This window comes from Delphinus delphis, chromosome 13 (assembly GCF_949987515.2).
Source record: "Delphinus delphis chromosome 13, mDelDel1.2, whole genome shotgun sequence".
Classification (NCBI taxonomy): Eukaryota; Metazoa; Chordata; class Mammalia; order Artiodactyla; family Delphinidae; genus Delphinus; species Delphinus delphis.
Window position 1 is genome coordinate 9,777,806 of NC_082695.1, and position 25,590 is coordinate 9,803,395.

Consider the following 25,590-nt stretch of genomic DNA (forward strand, 5'->3'; position numbering starts at 1 on the left):
ACAATGGGGCAGCAGTGGGCTCTGCCACATGCCCCTCTGTGCAGAAGAACCTTTGTCGGCTATTTCTGTAGCTCTGCCCTTCACCAGTCCCAGTGTTCATGCCCAGGGTGCCAACCACTGAGGGAAGCTGCCCTGTATGAGAACTGTTATCTCCACCCATAATTTTTTTTAAACAGATTAAAACAAACAAAATTATTTATTTATTTATTTTGACTGCGCTGGGTCTTAGTTGTGGCACACGGGATCTTTGTTGCGGCATGCGGGATCTTTAGTTGCGGCATGCGGAGTTCTTAGTTGTAGCATGTGTGCGGGATCTAGTTCCCCGACCAGGGATCAAACCTGGGCCCCCTGCATTGGGAGCATGGAGTCTTACCCACTGGACCACCAGGGAAGTCCCTCCACCCATAATTAACTGCTTTTAGGAATGAGGCAGGGTGTGTGAGTTATGTGTATGTGTGTGGGTAAGTACGTCCTTGTGGAGAGAGCATTCTTCTAGCCCATTCTTAGGAGGTCACGCTACATTATTTTTGTGATACTATCCTGAGCGTTATATCAGGTGCATCGTCAGTCTCTCTACCCCAGTTCTCTATTGGGACCAACAGAAACCATTTATTAACTGGCAGGTTACTTAAGCTCTCTGGGCCTCAGTTTCCTCATCTATAAAATGAGAATAATGTCTCATAGAGTCGTTGTGGGGACTAAAGAGTTAAAACATGCCTCGCTTTAGGACAGAACCGTGCATACAGAATCGGTGGTCAGTAAGTGTATGAGTTTCCTCTGGCTGCTGTAACAAGTGACCACAAGTGTTGTAAGTTTAGTGGCTTACAACAACACAGGTTTATTACTTTATATTTCTGGAGGTCAGAAGTCCAAGATGAATTTTACTGGGCTGGAAGTAAGGTGTACAAGGCTGCACCCTCTGGAACCTCTGGGAAAGAATCAGTTTCTTTGCCTTTTTCAGCTTCTAGAGGCTGCCCAATTTCCTTGGCTTGTGGCCCCTTCCCCCATTTCCACAGCCAACAGTGTAGCATCTTCCAGCCTCCCTCTGACTGTGACCCTACTTCTGTCGTCACCTCTCCTCTCTTCCTCTGCTTCCATCTTAAGAGAACCCTTGTGGTTACGTTGGACCCCCACCCCCCCACCCCATGTAATCCAGGATAGCCTCTCCATCTCAAAATCCTAACGTAATCACATCTGCGAAGTCCACTTTGCCACATGGGGTGACAGATCCACAGGTTCCAGAGATTAGGATGTGGACATCTTGGTGGAGGGACATTATTTAGCCAACATAATTAGTGTTAGCTGTTTCTGTAAAATGAAACAGAACCAAACTGGCTAGCTTGGGGATGGAATAAACAACAATTTGGTCAGTATAGTTAACTGATACCATTGGGCACTTGATGTGTTAGCTCAGTCCTGCGTCAAGACCTTGGCGTTATCCACCCCCTCCCTGGAGCTTGTTTCCTTCCAGAGCTTTGGAGGGTCAGCGCCTTCTCATCCTTCAGGTGTCAGCTCAGATGTCACCACACAGAGAAGCAGGCCCCTGATCCGTTTCCTCTGCCGTAGCACATCACCCCATTTCCTTCTTTGGCAACATCTGTGACCTTTTAGCTTGTGCGTCTGCCTGATGCATTCTGCGTGCCCTCTGAGAATGTCAGCTCCAGGAGGGCAGGGACCGTGTCTGTCTTGTCCACTGCTCTTCCAGTGCCCGGAGCAGTGTAGGTGCACAGTACACATCCGTTTAGTGAGTAAGTGAATAAAGCCGTATCAGCACAAATGCCGTGTGCTTAATGCCCACGCTCTCCTGTTGTGGTAGGTCCTTTTATTATCGTTCTACCTCCTAGAAATGGAAACAGAGGCTCAGGGAGGCTGAATCACTGCCTCAGGTCAACGGTGACTAGATTTACACTCAGGCTCTCCTGCTTCCAGAGTTCTTGGTCCTGTCCACCTCTCTGCCTCATGGCCTTGGTGTTATTAGAAGCTGCCTGAGCCAGCTGTGTTGATGGCCAAGGATGCTGGCAGGTCTTGTGGTCTCTGCCGCAGTTTTTCTTTTCTTTTTTTTTAATTTATTTTATGGAAGTATAGTTGATTTACAATGTTGTGTTAATTTCTGCTGTATGGCAAAGTGACTCAGTTACCCACATATATACATTCCTTTTCATATTCTTTTCCATTATGGTTTATCACAGGGTATTGAATATATTCCCCTGCTCTATACAGCAGGACCTTGTTGTTTATCCATTCTGTACGGAATAGTTTGCATCTGCTAATCCCAAACTCTGCCACAGTTTCTGAATGCAGCTTTTCAGGCCCACCCATTTCTTCCATCTAGGTCTGTTGTGTCAAGTCTGGACTCCCCTGCCAAGACTAGCTCCATGGAAAAGAAACTTCTCATCAAAAGCAAAGAGCTGCAGGACTCCCAGGACAAGTGTCACAAGGTATTTATTTCCGCAGCCGGCCTCCCTCCTTGCTGCAGGAGCCTCCCGTCAATATATGCCAAGGGATCCGCCCGGGGCCGCCGCTGGCGCCGAGCCACCTGATCCTTCCCGCGCTGAAGTCGCGCCTCCGGCAGCTCAGAGGGAGATGAATTCGGGCCTTGACGCTGCCGTAAATCCTTTAAATCTTAACCAGAGGAGGCCCTGGATATAAAGCGGCCAGTTCCTCAGCATGACCCAGCTAGATGTCTGCGTCTTCTGGCAGGTGGCGTGGGTCCTCACCTGTGGCCGAGATGCATCCCATCTGCTTTGAGTGATGCGAAGTCTCTCTTCCTAGTCTTTAAAAACTCCTGCTTATGTAACTGCGGCCACTGTGTTGATTATGCTCAACGTCTCTTAACGCTCACTGTTTCTGCCCAGGGGCAGCTCTCTGGAAGCTCGTAAGAGTCACTTCTTGCCTGGGACTCCTAAGAGTGCAGACGAATCCATATCTCCTTGCCCTGTCCTGGATTTGTCCTCTAGATCTTTGCAAGGAGATGGGGGGGATCAAGATGGATTTGGGGTAAAATTAAACTGACGTCTGCAAAAAAAACCCAAACCAAACCCAAAAAAAAGCAAACAGGTGAAAAAAATGGTGATTGTGGCTTCCTCGCTCACTGGGTTAGAGAAGTGATCGAGTGTGAACCCAGCCTTGCATGAGAGGAGTGACTTAGCATTGGTGACTGCCCTTACGAAGACCTGTGCGCTCCCAGGCGAAGAAACCATGGTATTTCCATCCCAACCTTTTGGCGAGTTAGCGCCAGCCAGGACCACCAGGTGGTCTCGGAGGTGGCTTGAGATGCGATTGCTCCTGACGAACACCCCCCCGCCCCCCGCCCCCCGGGCCTTTTTAACGTGTCGCTGTGTTTATTTCAGATGGAGCAGGAAATGACCCGGTTACATCGGAGAGTGTCAGAGGTGGAGGCTGTGCTTAGTCAGAAGGAGGTGGAGCTGAAGGCCTCTGAGACTCAGAGATCCCTCCTGGAGCAGGACCTTGCTACCTACATCACAGAGTGCAGTGTGAGCCTTCCCCCCAAAGCCCCCTTCCCTCGGAGCGGGCGCTTCCCGTCGTGTGTGTCTCATCCTGTTTCGTGACAGCATCATGAGGCACATCACAGCCAGGGGCAGAGAGGAGAGAGAGGGAGGACGCACGAGCAAGACCTGTGATGTGCAGAGTAGCGGGAGCCGGGCGTGAGAGCCCAGAGGCCTGAGATCAGGCTCAGAAAGTCCAGGTAGGAGCCTGGAGACGGGCATAGATGGCGTTGCAGAGGGTCTCAGCATCTCCCATCCCAACCTCTCTGCTCCACCTCGTGTCCAGCACAGTCAGCCTCAGGAACCAAGCTCCCAAATAAGTGCAAGAAAATGTATTTTGAATCTGTCCCAAATCAATATTCCATTGCCTAGAACCAGCGCAGCAACAAGCAAAACTCAGCCTTTAAAACCCAGACCCTCTGTCATCTTTTACCATGCGACTTTTGTTTTTCTTTCCTTCACAAGAGTGGACTGTCTTCTCCATTGTCTCGTTAAAAATTTTCATTCAGGTGTTTTTTAATGTACAGTCTTAACAAGTTGAATCACACATTTTTCAAGTGTTTTTTTTTTTTCCCACAAGGGAGAGGAAATCTATAGAGCGTGGCTGATTAAGAATAACTGCTATGTTTCCATTCCAGATTTGGCCTCCTTTCAGTGGTGGGTAAAGTTATTCAGCTTTGTATTTCAGATCTATATTTCAGTGTCACTGAAGCATTGAGGGAACCTTTTGGATGAAAGGTGTCCAGGAAACGTAAGCCAGGAGGTGGAAATAGTTTGCTTGGAGTCTTAAATGGCACCTGGGCAGAGAATGAAGTCATTGCTACTTTGAAAGAGGGATATATACTTGACAGTCCTCGAATAACTGCTATTCCAGAAACGACTTTGTAGCCACCCCAATGATGGTTTCACGGCTAAGGGATCTTATTAGTTTTTAGTTCTGAACATACAAGTAAGTATCTGCGAAGGCAGGTAGGAAACAGGTGGATGCAGTTTCAGGCTGGATCCATAAGGTCATAAGGTTTGAGATGATGTTTCTTGAACCAAGGGGTTTTACAGGATGAAACCTGGAATCAGCGACTCACCGGAAGTTGTCGACTTTGGCCCGTCACCTGAAACCATCTTGGTGTCTGCGAAGCAGCCTGCAGCTCCCTTAATTAATCTTTTCAAACAGAGCAGGATCCACAGGACAACCCTATTAAAATTTTGCTTTCCGCAGAGCTTAAAGCGAAGTTTGGAGCAAGCACGGATGGAGGTGTCCCAGGAGGACGACAAAGCACTGCAGCTTCTCCACGATATCAGAGAGCAGAGCCGGAAGCTCCAAGAAATCAAAGAGCAGGTATGGCTCCCTGCCTGGGAGCAGGGCACCAACCGGACCTCTCATTTCAGGAGAGGTGTGTTTGAGGGACAGAGAGAGGGAAGGGGGAGCGGTGAGGAGAGAAAGTTATGTAGGTCATTTGGAACTTTTAGATTCCCCATGATTTATATAAATGGCAGAGTCCTTGTTCTGTCTAGCTCCTTGTGAAGTCTGGACCCCATGATGGCTACTTTTTTCAATCGAAGGTGTAGGTTTAGAGCAGGGGTGGGCAAACTGCAGCCTGTGGGTGAGAATCTGGCCAACCACCTGTTTTTCATGACCACAAGCTAAGAATGGTTTTTGCATTTTTAAACGGGGGAAAAAACTCAAAAGAAGAAGAATATTTCATATGGAATTCACATTTCAGTGTTTATAAAGTTTTATTGGAACACAGCACAGCCATTCATTTAGGTACTGCCCATAGCTGTTGATCATGCTACAATGGCAGAGGTGAGTGCTTTTGACAGAGACCACATGGACTGCAAAACTGAAATGGCTTCCTATCTAGCTTTTTACCAAAAGAGTTTGCCAACCTTTGCTTTAGACCATTAAAAAAAAAATTAATGTTTTCATAGCTTTTCAGATGCACTTTAAGTTTTTGAGAAAAGCTAGGGTACTTCATAGTCTTACTTATCTAAAGACTTATCCTGGAAGAAGAGTTTGAGCAGTTAAGGCCGAGTCAGAATTGACACGGCAAATCTGACTGCAGAAAGCCCTCCCCTGTGTGTTCAGAAAAGAGAATCCAGACCTTTAAAAAGCCTCCTCTCTTTTTTTACCCCCTCTATTTCTAAAAGGAGTTTCTTTCTAGATGGTTCATTTTTATTTCACTTCACTGTTTCCTTTTTAGCATGGATTTTCTTTTTTTTTTTGTCCTTTGAAGAAACTGTGAATAGAAACTTTAATGAAGAGAATGCACTGAGCAGTCGGAGAGCTGAATTATCAGCTGCCAGGCAGCTCTCATTCACTTCAGAAAATCTAGTGGAAACAGTGATGGAAATGAACATTTTCGTCTCTGGGTAACGCACACTTAGCCATCTGGGTGGTGCTGATGCAAGAAACGCCGGCAAATAATTTGATTCCTTAGCTGTTCTTTACAGAAAGAATTCCTGTTTTGGATGTTTTGTTGGCATCGTCTCATTATCACCTTAATACTTTTTAAATCATTGGTTAATATCCTCTTGCTTGATAAAAGTGTTCTGAATAAACGTGCATAGGAAATGGTGCAAATTGGTTGTCAGGTTTCTGAACACCACCACTAACTTAGAGATTTTGAAGGTCACACCTACAGCTTGAAAAAATCTGCTTTGACAGTTGACTCGTTGCCCCTTTTATCAACACAGTTTTTCATCCTAAAAGTTTCAAGAGGTAGGATTCTTTTTCTCCCATTAGTTCAGTGTGGTTGGAAATTTGCTTTTGGTGACATCCTGGGGAAATGAAAGCTATGCTTGGCCACCAGAGGGAGCAGCTGGTGTCTGTGAAATTCCATAGAAACAGAATTATCAGGACACTTTGAAAAGGTGTATGCTGGTGGTTGAGTTCAAAGAAATGTCCTTTGTGATTCATACCACAGTTGGCATCCATGTGGAATTTTAGATTTAATGACTGCTAAGCGTTCCATTTTGAGGGGGAGAAAACTTCGTTTCAGATTTTATTTCTCATCGGAAGAAGGATTTATTAAAATGACTCTCGGTAAGTTTGGTGAGAGCAGGATGTTTGCAGTCCAGGAAAAAGCATTTAATACTTTCCGCAAACTCCTAGTATTTGGTTTGCAGCCTGTCAATTCCTCCCAGGTTTGCCATTTATTCCGCACTCTTCCTCTCAAAGCCAATTTCTGTACCGCTGTTTATTTAAATATGTTGCTTCTGCTTAGCTACCCCCAATGGAGCACTTGAATTTGGTTTAAAATAAAAACACCTAGGGAATTCCCTGGTGGTTCAGTGGTTAGGACCCTGCGTTCCCACTGCAGGGGGCATGGGTTCTATTCCCGGTCAGGAAACTAAGATCCCACGTGGAGTGGCCAAAAATTAAATAAACAAATAAAAACACCTAAGCGTCTCACATGATGGTTAGATTCATGCTCCATCAGTACCAATTGCTGATTTCGTCCCACCCCTCCCCTGCCCCCCTCCACCCCCCATCCCTGGAAGGGAGACAGAAGTTCAGGTAACACAGAAGGCATTTGGGTTTCAGGATTTCTGATTGAATAGGACCATGTCTTCCTTCCCACAAAATTCTGAAGCTCCATTCCAAAGAATGACTCAAGGCAGGACCCAAAAGTTGTCCACGGTTCCCCATTCTGATCCTGTTCAACTCTGACCCACAGTTCAGCCCATGCTGAGATACATACAGCTGCCTCTCAGCTGCCCTTGGGAACCGACCTGATTATCTTCTCTCAGAGTTTTCCTGAAGCAGGGACTTGGTCAGCTGTTGGATGTATAGGATTTCCTTGAAGCATCCAACAGAGTAACAGTGGCTCAATAAATGAGGTGGAATTTTGTTTGATGCTTGTAGCAGGCCGGTGCCCCCAGAGCTCAGATTGCTGACAGAGATGTTGCCTGATTCTTGCCTTCCTCCCCCTGGGCGCTGACGGCTCAGGAAAGAGAGATGTTGGGGGAACAGCGCTCTGTCCTCACTCTTGACAAAACACAGAAATTACGTTCCCTTCTTGCCAACATAAGTTTAAGTCAGACAAGGGAGCTCAAGGATAAAAGATGGACAAGAGTGCCTCCTACCTCTTTGCTTCCTCCACAGCTTGGTATTTGTGTCTGTGGGGACTTTGGATTTTTTAAAACTCTAAAATCAGAAGAAAAAAAATGAGTTTTAGGTAGAAGAAACGGTTTTCGTAGGTAATGTTTTTGTCTTTATATGTATGCTGCTATTGTAAAATAGAATTTTATATATATAATATATATATAATATATATTATATAATATATTTTATATATATATATATTTTTTTTTTTAAATGGAGGAAGGGATCCAGGAAGGCACAATACCCAGAGCTATGAAAGTCATAATAAGTCATGACACAGCCCTGGCCGAGGGGTCTAGAAAAACCCCAAGTAGAGGGTGTACTGTTTCACATCACCGGCTCACGCTCCATTCTGTGAGTTGAGATAATTGTTCAGTAGGTTATAAAGACCTTTGCTTATATAACCCAGCACCACTCACTTAGTGGGCATCGTCCAGAAAACCTGGTGCCCCATGACTTGTAGGATTGACCTTCAATAACAATACAGTCGGCCCTCCGTATCCACAGGTTCCATGTCTGCGATTTCAACCACCTGTGGACCGGATTTGGTTCTGGAGCCGTTCCCCTGTGGATGCCGAGGGACGACTGTACGCTTTTGGGTGGGAAGGAGTGAAATGAGACCAGGCTCCATCCTGTGCTCAGTTTTTCTGCTTTCCGCTGTGCCAGTAATACAGAGAGATGTGCTTACGTGAAAACTATCCATTTTCATAAGGACGTCACCTCCCCTTGAGTGTGCACTGGGGGGACTGCCTGTTACAAAGGATGAAAGGTTTACTTTATATTCTGTTACTAAAAAAAGAAAGAAGAAAAAAGACATTTTATTGGCTAAAAGCATAACCTTGCTCAGTTGATCCCTCTTCAGTTATTTCTTGGGGGAACGGATCTTAGAGATGATCGCTGTACATTGCGAAGGTCAAAGACAGTCTTAATTCTTTATTCTTTTCATTTTAAATCCGCCACCTTGGATTGGATAAACTGCTCATTCATAATCCTTATATATATAAGCTTTGCTTTTGCTAACAGAGAATATTTTCATACTCTGCCCCAAAGTTTTCGAAACCATTGCCCATTTCTTCTGGTAAATCAGTTTTGGAAAACTTTGATGCAGATGTCCTGTTTTGTTTTGTTTAATTTTTATTAATTTTTTACCAAGCCTTTTTTTTTTTTTTTTTTTTTTTTTTTGCGGTACATGGGCCTCCCCCTGCTGTGGCCTCCCTCGCCGCGGAGCACAGGCCCCGGACGCACAGGCCCAGCAGCCACGGCTCACGGGCCCAGCCGCTCTGTGGCACGTGGGATCCTCCCAGACCGGGGCACGAACCTGCGTCCCCTGCATCGGCAGGCGGACTCCCAACCACTGCGCCACCAGGGAAGCCCCAGATGTCCTGTTTTGATTTTAGAAATTCAATTTGGAAAAGGTTGGGCCGTTGGGATTACTTTAAAGGCTTTTGCTCGAGGGAACAAGATAATTCTTTCTTCAGAGTCTTTCTCACAAGTTACTTTGATCAGAGCCAGTGTTTCCTGACTCTTCCAAATTTCAGGGTGACTTGCCTCTCAAGAGCAATGTTTAGTTCATCATGCAGTTTGGGGCCCAGAAAAATTAATGGTGAGAAACTGACATGATGAGTTTCACCTTCCAAGATTCTCTCCACTGAGATTTCCAATTACCCCCTTGTGCCATCTGAAAGGTTAATTTTAAAACTAGTACCATATCTAATTGTGTTAGGAGCACATAACTTCTAAAGGACAAATCTGTATAAATGATTACCCTTGGAGGAAAGCTACGCATAAGCAGATTATCCTGGTTGTTTAAAGTACATCCCTTTCAGCTCTCCTGTGTTACAAAGGTCTTAAGGTTCTGCACTTCTTGTACGATATTATTTGCTCAAAGGATCTTATTGTGTATAGGCACATTTGTTCCAAATGGTGTTACTAGTGATTCATGATCTAGATGAAAACAGTTTAAAGATTTAATATTCTTTTCTCCCTCCTCGTCCATCCACACACCTCGCCCTTATCCCCATCTTTCTACTCACCTTTTCTCTAGGTCCATTCTCTCCGATCTCTCTTCACTGTGTCTTCTCTCTGTGGTCTGTGTTTTTCCATCTTCACCTCCCATCTTTCCTTTCAGGAGTTCCAAAATTCACCTTCCTTCCATTGCCTACTCTTTAGGAGTACCAGGCTCAAGTGGAAGAAATGAGGTTAATGATGAATCAGTTGGAAGAGGACCTGGTTTCGGCCAGAAGACGGAGTGATCTCTATGAATCGGAGCTCAGAGAGTCTCGGCTGGCTGCCGAAGAGTTCAAGCGGAAAGCAACAGAATGTCAGCATAAATTGATGAAGGTAGCCAGCTCCCTGCCGGGGAGGGTGTTTTGGGGGTAGAATCATGGATGATCTTAGCAATAATAAAGGGAATCCTAGCTTCACGAGTGTACATTTGGGAAATAATGGGGTGTCCTGCAAAGCCTCCTGGTCTTGGTTAGAGAAGATACTTAATTTTTTTTTATCATCATCCTCATTATTTTGACCACAGAGACCAAGAAAGCCTGTAGTGTTGTCTTATAAGACTTTTAGGTTCTTGAGATTTTCCAATATGTTGTATCTTTTAAATTACAGGCTAAAGATCAAGGGAAGCCTGAAATGGGAGAATATGCCAAACTGGAGAAGGTATTTTCCATTATTGGTATCGTGATTTTGGGTAGACAGCCTCTTAAATGTTGTTCTCCGTGGCCTGTCACTGGTTAAGAATACACTTGGGATGAATAGAGAACTGTCTTCTGGGTTTATTTTGATGGTCAGTCTCTGGATGACCATGTTTAGCTTCAGCTATGTTTCTAAAAGGGATAGAAGACACCTCATTTTTTTTGGTCAGGCCCGCTCACAGTAACACACAAATCCAGACACTCAGTAAGACACGTGGGAAAATTCTTACTGTTTTAGGGTACCGGCGACTTTGTTTCTCTTTTTTTGCCATCTGTATGTGTGTTGCTGGTTCTAGAGAAATAGTCCACATGGAGGTTTGCACTGAGACATTCAGAGGTTTCTCTGATAGGCTACTGTTCTTCCTCTCCATCAGTAGGTATTGGAAAACAAAACAAAGAGACCCCAACAGAAACCTCAAGAAAATAGGACTGCAGTAAATGTAGAAAGACCTTAATGCCAATTTGCCTTTTTTGCTTTATTTCCTGGGATTTTAATCACAGATCAATGCTGAGCAGCAGCTCAAAATTCAGGAGCTCCAAGAGAAGCTGGAAAAGGTAAGCCTGAGGTGATGTTTTGGGGAACTTACCCCCATTTCCACATACTTCTTGCTTTGTCCTGGAGCACAGGCGATCAAAGAAGGAGAATTAGTCACCCAGCACCAAGGAAAATGAAGGGAGAGTGAGTTATTACCTGAAAATACAAGAGTTCTGAATATACTTTCTCTTTTTGAGACATGTCAAGCAGTGTTTGTTTAAAAAACAAACAAAAAACCCACAAAGCTCTGTGAGACTCTCAAGTCAAAGCTCTAATTGTACTACAGCAGAACCCAAGAGGCTGTCTCGTCTCCCTTCAGGGGACCGGGTCCCCATCTTGCATGGGAGAAGCCTATGTTGTTCACGACCCAGACAGCTTTCAATCAGAGACTGTCGGCAGTCTTCCTGTGCATTGGGAACCTGGAGGGACCAGTAGTCCTCAGGTGATTGGGGATGGATGTGGGTTTGGTTTACCGCATTGGGCACAGTGTGTGCAAAGGGCCCTTCCTTTAGGTGAACACGGGAAATGCTAAAGAAAGGGCCAGGATGAATGTGGCCTTTCATGTCAAGAACGTTTGTGAATGTGTTTAAAAGAGTTCCTTCTTTTTTTTTTTTTTTAAGATGTTGGGGGTAGGAGTTTAGTAATTTATTTATTTATTTTTGCTGTGTTGGGTCTTCGTTTCCTTGCGAGGGCTTTCTCTAGTTGCGGTGAGCGGGGGCCACTCTTCATCACGGTGCGCGGGCCTCTCACTATCGCGGCCTCTCTTGTTGCGGAGCACAGGCTCCAGACGCGCAGGCTCAGTACTTGTGGCTCACGGGCCTAGTTGCTCCGCGGCATGTGGGATCCTCCCAGACCAGGGCTCGAACCCGTGTCCCCTGCATTAGCAGGCAGATTCCCAAGCACTGCGCCACCAGGGAAGCCTCAAGAGTTCCTTCTTTTTGTGTTATTAAAAACATATAACATTAAATTGTGTTATTAAAAACATACTACATTTACTGTCTTGTTTTGAGTGTCCAGTTCCTTAGTGTCAGATATATTCACATTGTGAGATAGATCTTGAGAACTTTGTCATCTCACAAAACTTAAGCTCTCTACCTGCCAAATGCTAATCTCCCCACTCCCACCCTTCGTAACCACCTTTCTTCTTCCTCCCTCCCTCCCTCCCTCCTTCCTTCCTTCCCTCCCTCCCTCCCTCCTTCCTTCCCTCCTTCCTCTCTCTCTCTCTCTCCCTCTTCCCCTCCCCCCTTCCTTCCTTTTCATTCTATTTATTTTATTGAAGTGTAGTTGACTTACAGTGCATGTTACTTTCTGCTGTACAGCAAAGTGACTCAGTTATACATATATATACATTCTTTTCCATATTCTTTTCCATTATGTTTTATCACAGGATATTGAATATAGTTCCCTGTGCTATACAGTAGGACCTTGTTTATCCATCCTATATATCACAGTTTGCATCTGCCAATCTACTTTGCTTGTATGATTTTGACTGCTTTAGGTGCTTCCCGTGGATGGAATCATACAGTATTTGTCCTTTGTGGCTGGCTCATTTTGCTCAGCACAATGTCTTTGAGGTTCATCCATGTTACAGCATGTGACAGGATCTCCTTTTCAGAGGCTGAATAGTATTCCATGGCCTGGATATTCTACATTTTCTGCATCCATTCATCTGTCCCCTTCCTACTTATTCTTGAGCTCACTACTGAAAGCCTTTCAGCTAGAAATTTGTGTGAGGATTCATATCTCCTAGAACTCGGCTCTCCAGTAGAAGTGGGAAGCAACCCACACATGTCAGCCTCAGATGTAATTTTAAGTTTTCTAGTAGCCACATTAAAAAAGGGAAAATCCTCTGAATGATATAGTTTCCTTAATCCATTATATACAAAATATTGCAGCATGTAGTGATATTAAAACATGTACACTGGCTTCCCTGGTGGTACAGTGGTTGAGAGTCCGCCTGCCGATGCAGGGGACGCAGGTTCGTGCCCCAGTCCGGGAAAATCCCGCATGCTGCGGAGCAGCTGGGCCCGTGAGCCATGGCCGCTGAGCCTGCGCGTCCGGAGCCTGTGCTCCGCAACGGGAGAGGCCACAACAGTGAGAGGCCCGCATACCGCAACAACAACAACAAAAAAAGTACACTGCTTCAGTTTTTAAATGAATTAAACTTAAGTAAAATTAAAAATTAATTTCCCAGTCACAGCAACCACGTTTCAGGTGCTCACCGGGCACATGTGGGGAGCAGCTCCCACGTTGGACAGTGCTGGTCTCGAAGTTGGAGTTCCCTTGCCGTTTTCACGTTTTAAAACTATAAAGCAAATGAGTGTGAAGTTGTTGGTTTCTTACACTCAGATCTTTACTGTGATGCTGGAAGAGCTGCAGTATAGTTAAGACCCAAATAAAAATTAACTTCAAAAGGGTTCGCTATTTTTTCTTTAAACATGAATTTGCGAGTCACCACGAACAGTGTGGTGGTTATGCCCTTTGATAGGTATTTATTTGAGAAAAGAAAGTTTATAGTTTTTATCTTGTTTTCTTGTAAAAGTAGTACAGATTCCCCTTAGGAAAATCAGCAAATGAGATGATTAAATAGGGAGACAATTAACAGTCCGGGGTAAATACATTAATACCTGGGCAGATGAACCCGAGACCTTTTTGTTTGCATTTATTATGTTACACTGAATCTAAGATGCTAATGATTGTCCGATACCACATTATCTTCTGTACCCCAAAAAGAAAAAAACACCATCAATTTTAAGCGTAGATGCATTCCAAATTCAGCGATGTTAAAAAAATATATATAAGTGCACCTTAGGACAGGCGAAACACAGAATAAAATGAAACGTTTATATGTTTTGAAAAATGGATAAAAATATCCATTCAGTGTGACCCGATTTTTTTTCCTGTTTAGGAGATGGTCCCCATCTTTTTCCGTGGATAAATTGGGCCATCTCTCCCCTGTTCCTTCTCCTTTCAGGCCGTGAAAGCCAGCACGGAGGCCACTGAGCTTCTGCAGAACATCCGCCAGGCGAAGGAGCGGGCTGAGCGCGAGCTGGAGAAGCTGCACAACCGCGAGGACTCTTCCGAAGGCATCAAGAAGAAGCTGGTGGAAGCCGAGGTGAGCAGGGGACCTCCAGCTCCCGGCTCCCGAGGTGCCTGGCCTCCGACTGTGCAGGGGAAGAAACCTCGGGACCACCCTCTGTTCATCCAAACCACTGTCCCGTCCGCCAGTCCCTTTGAAACCCGAGAGGTTTGGGACCATTTTCCCCAAAGGGGAGAAGGATTTGTCACAGCAGCTCTGAGTAGAAAGATGTTTTGATAAAACCTTTCCTTCCTATTTGTTTTCCTCTGACCCGTTCGCCCGTGTGGGAGGATTCACGTTTATGTAGATGAACTGTGATGCCGTCCCTGAGGGTTCCTTTTTCTTCCCTCTGTACCCTTGCTTTTCCTCACCTTCTCCCCAACGGTGTTAATAATACATTAATTTTCGAGGCTTCAGCTGTGACCTGTGTGTGTTGATAACTCCCAGATCTACATTTTTGGGCCTCTTTTCTCTGTCCAATTCTTTGTTGTTGTTGTTGTTGAAACCAATTATATAATTATACAGGAAACACACGAGTGTTTTCTCATTGTGAAAAACATAGAACTGAAGAATATAGAATAAAAAGGGACGTTTCCCCTTTGCCGCCCTCCACCTCCCCTGACGCCTGGGTGATGGGTCCATGGAACGGATGTGTCATAGTTGATTTAACCACCCCCCTGTCCTGGGCCTTCTGCTTCTCTGTCACAGTGCTGGCGTTGAACCTACTTGCCTACGTCTCTTTGGGGCCAGCCTCACCCACGATCCAGGAAGTATTTCCCACTGCTCCCCTGATATCTTGACTGGGTGTCTGAACAGTGCCTCCGATCTAGAATGAACTCAGTATCTTCCCCGACAAGCTGGGTTGCCTTCTCAGTCTTCCTCGCACCGGTCAGGGCCCCCATTCATCCATCTGGTCACCCCAGGCTTGACACCTTGACATCATCTGCTGCTTCTCCCTGGATCCTGCCATTCCGAGAGTCCCTCAGCCCTGTAAATACACCCACACTGTCTCCACCGTCCACCCTCTGCTGGCCATTTCTGAAGGCCTCCCCACAGTGTAGGCCCTCTTCCTCTTCGCTGGGTGAATGTAGTAATTTCTCGGCTTTCTGCTTCCAGGCTCACCTTCCTCGCATCTAGCTCAAACGGGGTCAGACTCGTGGACCTCAGACTCCAGGCTCATCAGCACCCCTTGCCCCATCCCAAACCTTTCAGGGCTTCCCTACATCTTAAGTGCATGAGACTCTCAGCCCTTTGCCCCACACATGCTCCCCTTTCCCGTTTTCTCCAGCTCCTCCGCTATTACACCTTTTGCAGTAGCCCCTCTACGCTCCACCTGGGGCCTACGCTGGCTCTCGGCCACCTCCGCACTGCTGCTGCTGCACCTTTTTTTTCGGTACACGGGCCTCTCACCGCCGTGGCCTCTCCCGTCGCAGAGCACAGGCTCCCGACGTGCAGGCTCAGCGGCCATGGCTCACGGGCCCAGCCGCCCCGCGGCACGTGGGATCCTCCTGGACCGGGGCACGAACCCGCGCCCCCTGCATCGGCAGGCGGACTCTCAACCACTGCGCCACCGGGGAAGCCCTGCTGCGCCTTTTTTTGAAAGGCCTTCCCCACTCCCCTCTGGCCCTCTCCCCTCCAGCCTCCCACATCCCGACCCTCTCCACAGCGTCCACATCCCCTCACCTGCTCAGTTCAAAGCCCTCCCTCTGCTCTGCACCCTCCCACAGCCCTCTGTACCTGTTTGCTTCATGGCCCTGGCCCTGTTAACCCATATCGTGTTTATTTGTGTTTATCTTACCTCTTCCAAGGGCAGGCATTCTGTCAGCTTCCTCTCGGTATTTTCCACGATGCCTAGCGTGGTACTTTGCAGATAGTAGGTGCTTGGTAAATATTTGAATGAATGAATGCACTCTTGTAACCTGCACAAGCAAGTACTCCTCGGATCACAGAACTGTGTTTTCCTCACCGTGGCTTCGGGTGCCTGAGACTTCTCTTCCCGCATCGAGCGTACGCTTCCCGAGGGCCCCCTCCCTCGGCGCAGGCGTCGTGCCCGTAGCGGTTACCCCATTAAAACTCTCTGATTGATTCACGATCTACAGGAACGCCGCCACTCTCTGGAGAACAAGGTAAAGAGGCTAGAGACCATGGAGCGTAGAGAAAACAGACTGAAGGATGACATCCAGACAAAGTCCCAACAGATCCAGCAGATGGCTGATAAAATTCTGGTGAGCAGGAACCAAAGTTGACAAGTTCAAAGATAACAGGTTAGAGGTTGTAGAGGGAAGGGGGTCAACAGAAGAATCAACCACCGTCACAGGGGAGGTTATCGCCAGGCAGGTGAATTAAGAGGAAGTGGTTTTAGCGGACGCCACGTCAGAGACTAGCACGAGTAACCACAGGCTGGACATTTCAGCAATGGTAACAGATCCATCAGTATGATTTTTTTTTGCTCTGTTTGCTACTGCCTGACTTTTAAAAACGCGAACGTGCACACGCTGTCATTTCCGATACATTTTTACAGGAGCATTTACGTACTTCTATCAGCAGAGTTTTGTATGGCCGTTAAAGTTGCAAATGCCCGTTTGAAAAAGGTGTAGGGATTCAGGGCTTTAAGACCGACACCCAGATTCTTGGTTTTGCAGAGGAAAGAAATTAGTCACGCAGATTTTTTCGGAGTAGCATTTGTCATAGATCCGTGTTCACCCACTCACTTTCTCTGCTCCAGTTGGTGCATAATATTATTATTATTTTCACTTTCCTTAGAGGTAGCAGATCGTTTTTTAGGTTTGTAACCACGATGATTTTGTTTTCGGCTCTGACGACCAAATTAACTTAATCAAGGAAGGCTTGGGTGGTGCTTGCCGACGTGTCAAAGTTTTGCTCTTGCCAGGGTGAAAGGCAGGTGAACCTTTAAAGGACTCTCCTTGGATTTCAGTCCCCAAACCAAGAATTTGATGCCACTTTGGGGAGCCTGTTTGTAGCCCTTTCCTCCCTGCCCCGAGGACTGACTCTGGAGTAGTCGGGCATTCCTCTGCACCAGAAAGAGACAAGGTGGTGAGCGGGGTGCTTTCCACCTCCCTCTCTCTGTCTCTCCCTCTGCGTCACTTCTGGGAAACGAGTCACCAGCAACTATATGAACTCAAGAATGACCGACTTACAGGCCTGTATACTTAATACCAAAAAAAAAAAAAAAGAAAAGAAAACCCAACCCTTCAAAACGTTACATTTCTGTTTGTCTATATTCGTGAGTCGTGTGGGCACTCTTGAACGCACAGGTGAAAAGAGAAACAGGTTAAATTGTTTTGCTCTGACACACAGTCTTTATAGATAATGTCTACACACAAAGGCAAATGTGATTGTCAGTCTATCCTTTCTGTTCTCTTGTTCCATCATCCAAGTATCTCTTGGCGATTGTCAAATGTGTGAATTTTACTGTGAGTCAAATGAATTCCCACTGAGATTCCACCACTGCTACCCCCTTGCTTGGTGCAAACGACGTGGTTAAGTCTTGTGGTTGCAAAGTGTTTCTCTGTTTAATGGTGATGTGTTCATTCATTCATTCAACAAATATTTAATGAGCTTCTACTATGTGCCAGGCACTGTTCTAGGAGCTGGGAATAGAGCAGCAAACAGTACTGTTTGCGTAACAGGACTGAAGAATCTGATCCAACACATGTAGAGAAGAAGATAACGTTTTAAAAAATGACAACAACAACAAAAAATGCCAAACTGTCAAGAAGTCAGGTTTTAGAATGTCTGCTTTTCCAAGGTTCACTTGCCAATTAAAATGTGGGAGTGTAGAGTTCTGCATTCCTGGATTATATGTTGTAAACTCCCATGCATAAGTAGACCGGAAATTTGGTCTTAAGGTTGTCAGTCTCAGGTATCTGAGTTTTTGACCTGTTTTCAGATTGATTTCCATTCCTGTGCTATCTTAGGAGGACTGAAACTAAGACAAGACGATTATCAAGTGATTTCTAAAATAAAGAAAAAGTAGGCAGATTTCTTTTTCCAAGTGTATCTTGCCACCTGTCCGAGTACCTTTGTGGCTGTGACTTCATTTATCGGAAGGTGCCTTTTGCTCAAGAACCTGGTGCTTAGGTTGTGAAGTATCTGGGATGTGGGCAAAGAGGGGTCCTTAGTACTGTTACATAATGATGATGCTTGGAAACACATCCCAAATATCATTTGCATTAAAATATTTGCTATTCTGATAAGAACTTTCAAAACAGCTAATTGGGGTTCTCATTCTAGCAGAGTCTTTTGCTTTAATAAAAGACCTCATTGTCAGGGACCCTTTAATATACATAAAGCCCTGAAAGTATGTTTTTATTACTAAAAATCCTGTTTACATTCAACTTTTCAAGATAACATCTGTTAGCTTGCAGTAGATCTTGTGCACCTGGTCTTAACATTGAATACTTTACTGGCCCCCAAAGCAAAGTCAAATGCTTGCAGACTTTAGAATTTCAAAAGCTTAATCAGTAACATTTCATGTGTGTGTGAATCTAAAATTATTCTTTTCTCCATTTTATGGGCATATCCTGTATAATTTCCTCGTTCTTCAAAATTCTCATAATTATTTCCATTTCAAAGGAAAATTTCAAGATAGTATGAAGAGATGAAAACTTGGAGTAATGACTTTTGATATTAGTAATTAACTAATGGGTCCAGATTCATAAGAATTAATGTAAACGCAGATAGCTTCATTTAGAGAATGTTTTGGTGAGTTGAATGCTGCCTTTTATACGATCAGTTTATAATACGTTGGCAAATGAATTGGTATAATTTCCAAATGAACTACAATTTTGTTTGAAAGCAGAAATCTTGATAAAAGAATGAAAAGGACATTACATTTGAGCTATTTATTATTACTCCACGTTCTCTTCCTATCTTCAATGTATGTGTACACGTTTATGTCATTTTTAGTGAATTTTATGTTCTGCCTTGTTCCCATTAGCATTATATCATGTAAACTTCATATAAACATGATATCATATGAACACCTCCAGATATTCACATGCTCCATATTACCAGTCAGTTAAAATAATCATTCAAAACTGAAAGTGTTTGAATTGTTATATTAGTTTTCCTTCTTCACTAGGGTTCCTGAGCAATCATTTTGTAAATGAGGAAAATACAAAAATTTTTTTTATCCTCATAATAAATTAACTTAAAACTTAAATTGACATTACTTTCCTCATTTAAGGCCGTCAAGACAGTGGTCAGGGGCTTTGTGCTGTACTGAATTTTCAAGTTGTGTTGCCTCGTCACTCTCACTTCTCTAGGCAGAGATGAAGAGCTGCCTTTGTTTGACCTGTCGCACTGACAGATTTCTGGTCCCAGCCCACCAGCCATGTGCTTATGTGTGTGAATACTCGGAGCTGGAAAACCCAGGGCCAGGGCGTGGTGGTGGTTTCCTCTCCCAAGAGCCTTAAGGGCTAGTCACGAAGAAACAGATGCCTGTTGCCTTTGGTGCCTGTGCCAAAGTGGTGTCTCCTGTGAACGTCTAACATGCATCGGCTCCGTCCTTCCCTCGCACACCTGACCGTCTGTTCTTTTGTGTCCAGGAACTGGAGGAGAAGCACCGAGAAGCCCAGGTCTCAGCCCAGCACCTGGAGGTGCACCTGAAACAGAAAGAACAGCACTACGAGGAAAAAATTAAAGTAAAGACACTTTACAGTCTTCCCTGCCCTTCCTCCTATAGCACCATGTAGTTCCTTTCTCTTCCCAGGCACTTCGGGCCACTTCTTGCTAGAACAGAGGACTCTCCGTGGTAAATGCTGTCCTCAGACCATGGTGGGAGGTCTTGGGGTGTTATCCTTGGGGCGGATTGGATATCAGAAGTTCAAAAATAGTTTATTATTTAAGAAAATTTGATCATCATGTGTCTCAATTCCATCTTTAAAATGTTTTTTGATCCACTGTCACTGAGTCCATGATAATTTAGATTTAGAGAGATTCACCATCTCCTTGCTTTTAATTTCCTTCTTGCATCTTAGACCTGGAATTCTTTTCCTTTTTTTATAAAGTATATCCTTGAGGACTTTCTTTAGTGAAGGTCTGCTGGTGCCAGGCTCTCTGTTTTGTGTGTCTGAAAATGTCTCTATTTCATCCTTGTTCTTGAAAGATGTTTTGACTGGGGATAGAATTCTAGGCTGGCAGTTATTGCTTTTAATACTTTTTGAAGATATCATTCCATTGACGTTTGGCTTTTATTATTGCAGTTGACGGTCAGCTGTCAGTCTAACAGTTGCTTTCTTTAAAAGCAGTCTTTTTTCTTTTAAAACTTTGTTTTATCTTTAATTTTCTGAAGTTCTACTGTGATGTGTCTAGGTGTGGAGTTATTTTTGTTTATCCTCCTTGAGATATACTGGACTTTGGAACATATGTATATATTTTAAAAAATCAATTCTGTAAAGTTATTGGTTGTTATATCTCAAGTATTGTCTCTTCCCCTTCTCTCTTTAATTCCCTTGTGAGAATTTGATTAGACGTGTTAGATTACCACCAATCTATCTTTTTTTTTTTTGTATTTTCCATTTCCTTGTCTTTTGGTGCTACATTCTGGTTAAGCTCTAACGGATTTTCCAGTGTACTAATCCTTACCTGTCTAATTTGCTGTTAAACCCATCCATTGAGGTATTTTAAAATTAATTAATTAATTTTTGGCTGTGTTGGGTCTTTGTTGCTGTGCATGGGCTTCTCTCAAGTTGTGGCGAGCGGGCTTCTCATTGCAGTGGCTTCTCTTGTTGTGGAGCACAGGCTCTAGGCACATGGGCTTCAGTAGTTGTGGCTCGCAGGCTCTAGAGTACAGGCTCAGTAGTTGTGGCGCACGGGCTTAGTTGCTCCGTGACATGTGAGATCTTGCCAGACCAGGGCCCGAACCCGTGTCTCCTGCATTGGCAGGTGGATTCTTAACCACTGTGCCACCAGGGAAGTCCCCATCCATTGAGTTTTAAATTTCAGTTATTGTTTCTATTTGTTTCTTGACATTCTGTTTGGTTCTTCCCCAAGTTTACTAGATTATTTAAGTCAATAACTTTCTATTTGCTGCATTGATTTGAAGCTTATCTTCTGCTTCTTTAAACGCATCAGCATAGTTGTTTTATGATCTGTATCTGATGATTCCAATATCTGAAGGTCTGTTTCTACTCTGTTGTTTCTCTTGGCTCTTTTCCATGGTGTCTCTCTTTTTCGTGTGCCTGGTCAGCTGCTCGTTTTCCTTGGAAAATTAATAATGAGAATTCTTTGAGGCCTTGAATGAAAATGTGTGCCCACCTTGTGGGTGGCTCTGGGCTTTGACTTCTTTGTCTTCTTACCCTTTGAGGCAATTAAAAATGAAGCTCAAGTTTATCTGGTTCAGCAAATGCCTCAAGTTCAAAATAGCTGGGTTTTTGCTTTCACTTAGATTTTAGTCTGTAATTTCTTACTCTCTTGCCAACATTTAGGTGCTTTTGGAAAATGTTTTCCATATTCTATCTAGCATTTTAAATCATTGTTCCTAGAAGAACTGGCCTAAATAGTCCAGCCTATCATATAAAATAATAAATTCAATTATTATTTTACTTACTGAAATTATTATTTCAATTCAGTTATTATTAATAAGTTCAGTGATCAGAAATGACTGCCAGCCTATCTATTTCCTTTTGAAATCACATCACATTTTCATTATGATTTCGGACTGAGCCTTTAACTAATTCTTACGTTCTTGAGAATCAGACGTTGTTCATTACCATCTGAAATATTGTCTCTTTCCCTTCCAAGTCAGACAGTGAAGGAGGCTTTTAATTTTTGTGATGATCATGTTATTGATTTGCTTGGTATTCTCAAAGAGTTGGCTGTTCCTTTTCTGGGGAACCACACATGTGCGTGCTCACACAGCATCTTCACCATCTACCCTGACACTTTCTCTCTTTTACCCCTCGTGCTACTTTTGGTTATTTTTCATTGAAAGAAATACCAGGAAAATAACCCAGAAGGGACCACACTGTGTTTTAGTGTGACCCTCTACTTTAGTGCATTTATCTACCAATCCTTTTTGGTGTCCAGACTTTTATCCTTGAGATAAACGGACTTTCAGAAAATTATGAGAATGTATACAGTAGTCCACTGGTATCTTTGCATGATGAAAATAACCTTTGCAAGTTCATTCTGTAATTTGGGTCAGTATGTTGACTTTTCTGTCAAAAAGCCATGTTCTATCGATACCTTCAATTGATACAAATGTCTACAGTGGAATCTCTCATTTCAAACAAATTCCTTGCTTCCCTCCCATGCATCTTCTTGTTCATCCTCCTGTCAGTTTAACCCACTCAAAGCCGGGATGTGTACATCCTTGAGAAAGGCTTGTTCCTTGTGGCTCACACTTACCTATGTTGGTATCCACCACTGCCAAAGTGGAGGTCTTAGTTTGAGCAGAGTCATCCTGAAAATGTGCTTCATTGCTTTAGCACTGCATAAAAAAAGGGCATTCCTGGTCTAGACATTAAGTGGTCTCTGCTACCTTCTAGATGGCGAGCACTTGGCTTTATAGATCCTAGAGAACGTTAGGGAGAGATCTGTTTTCTTCTGTCTTCCCTCCTGGCATCTTTATGAAGCCATTTCTTTTTAGTCTGCCCTGCTTTGTGTTCCTGTTCCGTCCCCTGTGAGGCCATTTTGGTAATAATTGTGATCATACCCCAGATTCTGTCCTTTTCTTGTTCATAATTTTAGAATCGTGCCCTGACGTCCAGGAGAGCAGGCCACTTACCCTCTTGAGGTTCGTCCCTTCTCCCATGACCCCGTCCTCCACCTCTTATTCTTCTCCGCCAACTCTCACTCTCTTTTTTTCATCAATCAGTTCTAGTTTAAAGCCCTCTTTGAAATCTGTTCTTTCCTTTCTTTATCATGTGGACCCCCTCCCTGTTCATTGGCTCTTTTCAGGGACTGTGTCCCCATGAGCTACGAAGGACCCATCACAATAGATAATGTGGGAAAGGCAGATTTCAGTTCCCATCTGTGACCCCAATTCTTTGGGCTTTCTTCCCAGTATCAGATGCAGTCGCCATCATTCAGAGAACCACAGTGATGAGAAACACAGGGTCGTGGTCAAAGGCTTGGCAAGTTATGACGTTGCCTTCCTTTTCTCCTCTCTCTTTCACCAGTTGTTCTGGCAGCTGGTGGGGCTGTGTGTGTCCCTCGCAGAACATTAGATCAAGCTGGTGGATGGTGACACCATTACTGTTTTATTTTTTCCTCTTGGGAACAGTAGGTGCTTACAGTGGCATTCTCAGCACTGAGAACACATGATTTCTCTTCCCCTGGGAAAGATTTCTCTTTCCAGTGACTTTTTATTTTCACCCCCAGCTGGATCAGAGGAACGAGGAAAGAGGCTTTTTTTTTTTTTTCCCCCTTTCCTTTATGCTGTCTCTTCAGTCTATTGACTCCCCACCTACTTTATCGGTGGGCAGAATCCACTCGGCCCTGGCTGTTTCTGAACGTCAGCCTTGGTCACACAGACTTCCTCGGTCTTCAGCTTTCCATCCCTCCACACACAGCCTGGAGATAACGAGATTAATTTTGTACAAATTAAGAGCAAGCAGTGTTCTGAAAGCTACTGGTGCATTGACTACGATAACAGTGCCCCTAGGTAATAGCTGCAAATCGTAAGATCTCTAGAGAGATCTTTTTTTTTCCCTCTCATTCTGGAGTCCACCTCCCCTTTGGCTATACCTCTCAGGTCATTTTGGCTGCTGATTTAAAAATAAGTTCTTAGTTCACGTCCTCTGGTTACTTGCCATTTGATGGTCATACTTCTGAATCTCATCCTGGCTGATAGACAGACCCCCGCTCCCTCGCTCTGCCCCGGAGTTGGGGCAGCGTGGCTTCTCCACTGCTTTTCCCCTCCTTCCCTGTGTTTCTCCAGTGCCTCTGGTTAGTCTGCCAGACACTAACTTCTCCTTTTGTTTTTCCTCAGGTGTTGGACAATCAGATAAAGAAAGACCTAGCCGACAAGGAGACTTTGGAGAATCTGATGCAGAGACACGAAGAGGAGGCCCACGAGAAAGGCAAGATTCTCAGCGAGCAGAAGGCGGTAGGTAGACAGAATCACAAAGCCGGTTTCCAAGGGAGGGTGTGTGAACCACGCCAGGAGTCCCCCACCAGAGAAGAGTCCATTTGGTCTGTTTTATCCCGTGGAGTCTGCTGCTAACAGAAAGTTCTCTCTGCAACCCCTTCTCGTAAAAGCAGCGGCAGTGGTGGCTCGGGGTGGCCAGTTTTGCCCTTCACGCCCTTCTTTAAGAATTCACGCTGACCTGCGTCAACTAGAACCCTGTCTTTCAACACACCAACCCCCTGCCACCTCCCCGACGAAGTGCCCGGTGGCCTGTGGCCTCCCTTAGGCATCTCGTTTCCTTTCAAATCTGTGTAGGCAGATGTTTCAGAAACTTGCAGCTTAAGAGTTTCCCCTGTTGTGCTTGTTAATCTACTTATTATCTCAGACCCTACCGAGACTTTTCACAACAGAATCTCTAAAGGAGGGTCCTGGGAAGTAATATTTTTAACGCCCCCCCCCGCCCCTTTCCTGCCCTGGCCAATTCTTATGATTCATTAAGTTGGGGAAGCTTTGATGCAGAGAATCTAGGACAGTAGGGGCTGGGTGAGAAGGAATCACCCAGAGAATGACAAGCTCGTGGGTGATGAGAAATAGGAACTTGCAGATGCAAGTTTAGAGGCTGTGGCAGGCTCAGGGCGCATGTGGACGACACGGGGATTTCACGAGACCTGTCAACTCACGGAATGCCAGGTTCCTCAAGAGGTCCTCCCGCGTGTGCTTACTGCAGGCCCCTTAGCTAGTGAGGGGGATATGCAGTCTCCGTTTGATAAAATAAATGAGTGCCATCGTTGGAGCAGTGAGATCTACGCTCCTCAGGGTACAGGCTAGTTGAGTCTCTGGTCCGATGGCCTGCCTTTCACATGACACTTTTCCTCACTTACGTGGCCCACTTCCCTCTCATTCCGGTGTTACCGTCTGTGTGTGAGGTTCCAAAGATCCCCCGTGTTTCAGATGATCAACGCCATGGATTCCAAGATCAGATCCCTGGAACAGAGGATAGTGGAATTGTCGGAAGCCAATAAACTTGCGGCAAACAGCAGTCTCTTTACCCAGAGGAACATGTAAGTGTTCAGATTCTAACTGTGTGCTTGATTCCGCTTTGGTCTTCTCTCCTGGGCACAAACTCTGTTCTTCTGTCGGCGGAGCAGGAGTGGATTTAACGACTCCTGTGGCGGGGCCCAGCCTCCGTATACTTACGTCATTTTGCCCTCTCTGAAGTGGTCTCACTCTACTGGCCTTCTCTTTTGAGCTGCGTTTTCTTACATGCTTCAAGTTACCATCCCATCACAGAGTGTTTTGCTCTCTCTAATGAGGTAATTTACAGTTTGCTTCTGGAGACCTCGTTCCCCAGACTCGCCTCCTGCAATTAGCCAGAGGTGATCTCGGGTGTGCCCAACTGGGCCATCCATTTCGCTGTTGTGAAGTTGGGCCCTTGGGGGTGAGTTTTGGGGTTTGGCAAGGACTCTCCTGTGTTCCTGGAGCACTTTGATCTTAATCTTTTCCCCCAAAGAATTACAATCTCCTTAAGAGATCTTAAACATTCCCATCTTAGTTTAAACCAGCTTGGTAG

The 25,590-nt window shown here is 44.8% G+C and overlaps 1 protein-coding gene across 1 annotated transcript in view; it reads left to right on the top strand.

Annotated features, from left to right (window-relative positions):
- The window catches only part of CIT (citron rho-interacting serine/threonine kinase), a 168,159-nt gene that overhangs the window by 85,905 nt on the left and 56,664 nt on the right, over positions 1-25,590 (top strand). The window contains exons 10-20 of the mRNA XM_060029296.1: positions 2,333-2,438; positions 3,351-3,494; positions 4,723-4,842; positions 9,781-9,951; positions 10,225-10,275; positions 10,812-10,865; positions 13,820-13,960; positions 16,024-16,149; positions 19,495-19,590; positions 23,883-23,999; positions 24,972-25,081. Coding sequence (XP_059885279.1) covers positions 2,333-2,438; positions 3,351-3,494; positions 4,723-4,842; positions 9,781-9,951; positions 10,225-10,275; positions 10,812-10,865; positions 13,820-13,960; positions 16,024-16,149; positions 19,495-19,590; positions 23,883-23,999; positions 24,972-25,081 — 1,236 coding nt within the window. The remainder of the gene's footprint in view (positions 1-2,332; positions 2,439-3,350; positions 3,495-4,722; positions 4,843-9,780; positions 9,952-10,224; positions 10,276-10,811; positions 10,866-13,819; positions 13,961-16,023; positions 16,150-19,494; positions 19,591-23,882; positions 24,000-24,971; positions 25,082-25,590) is intronic.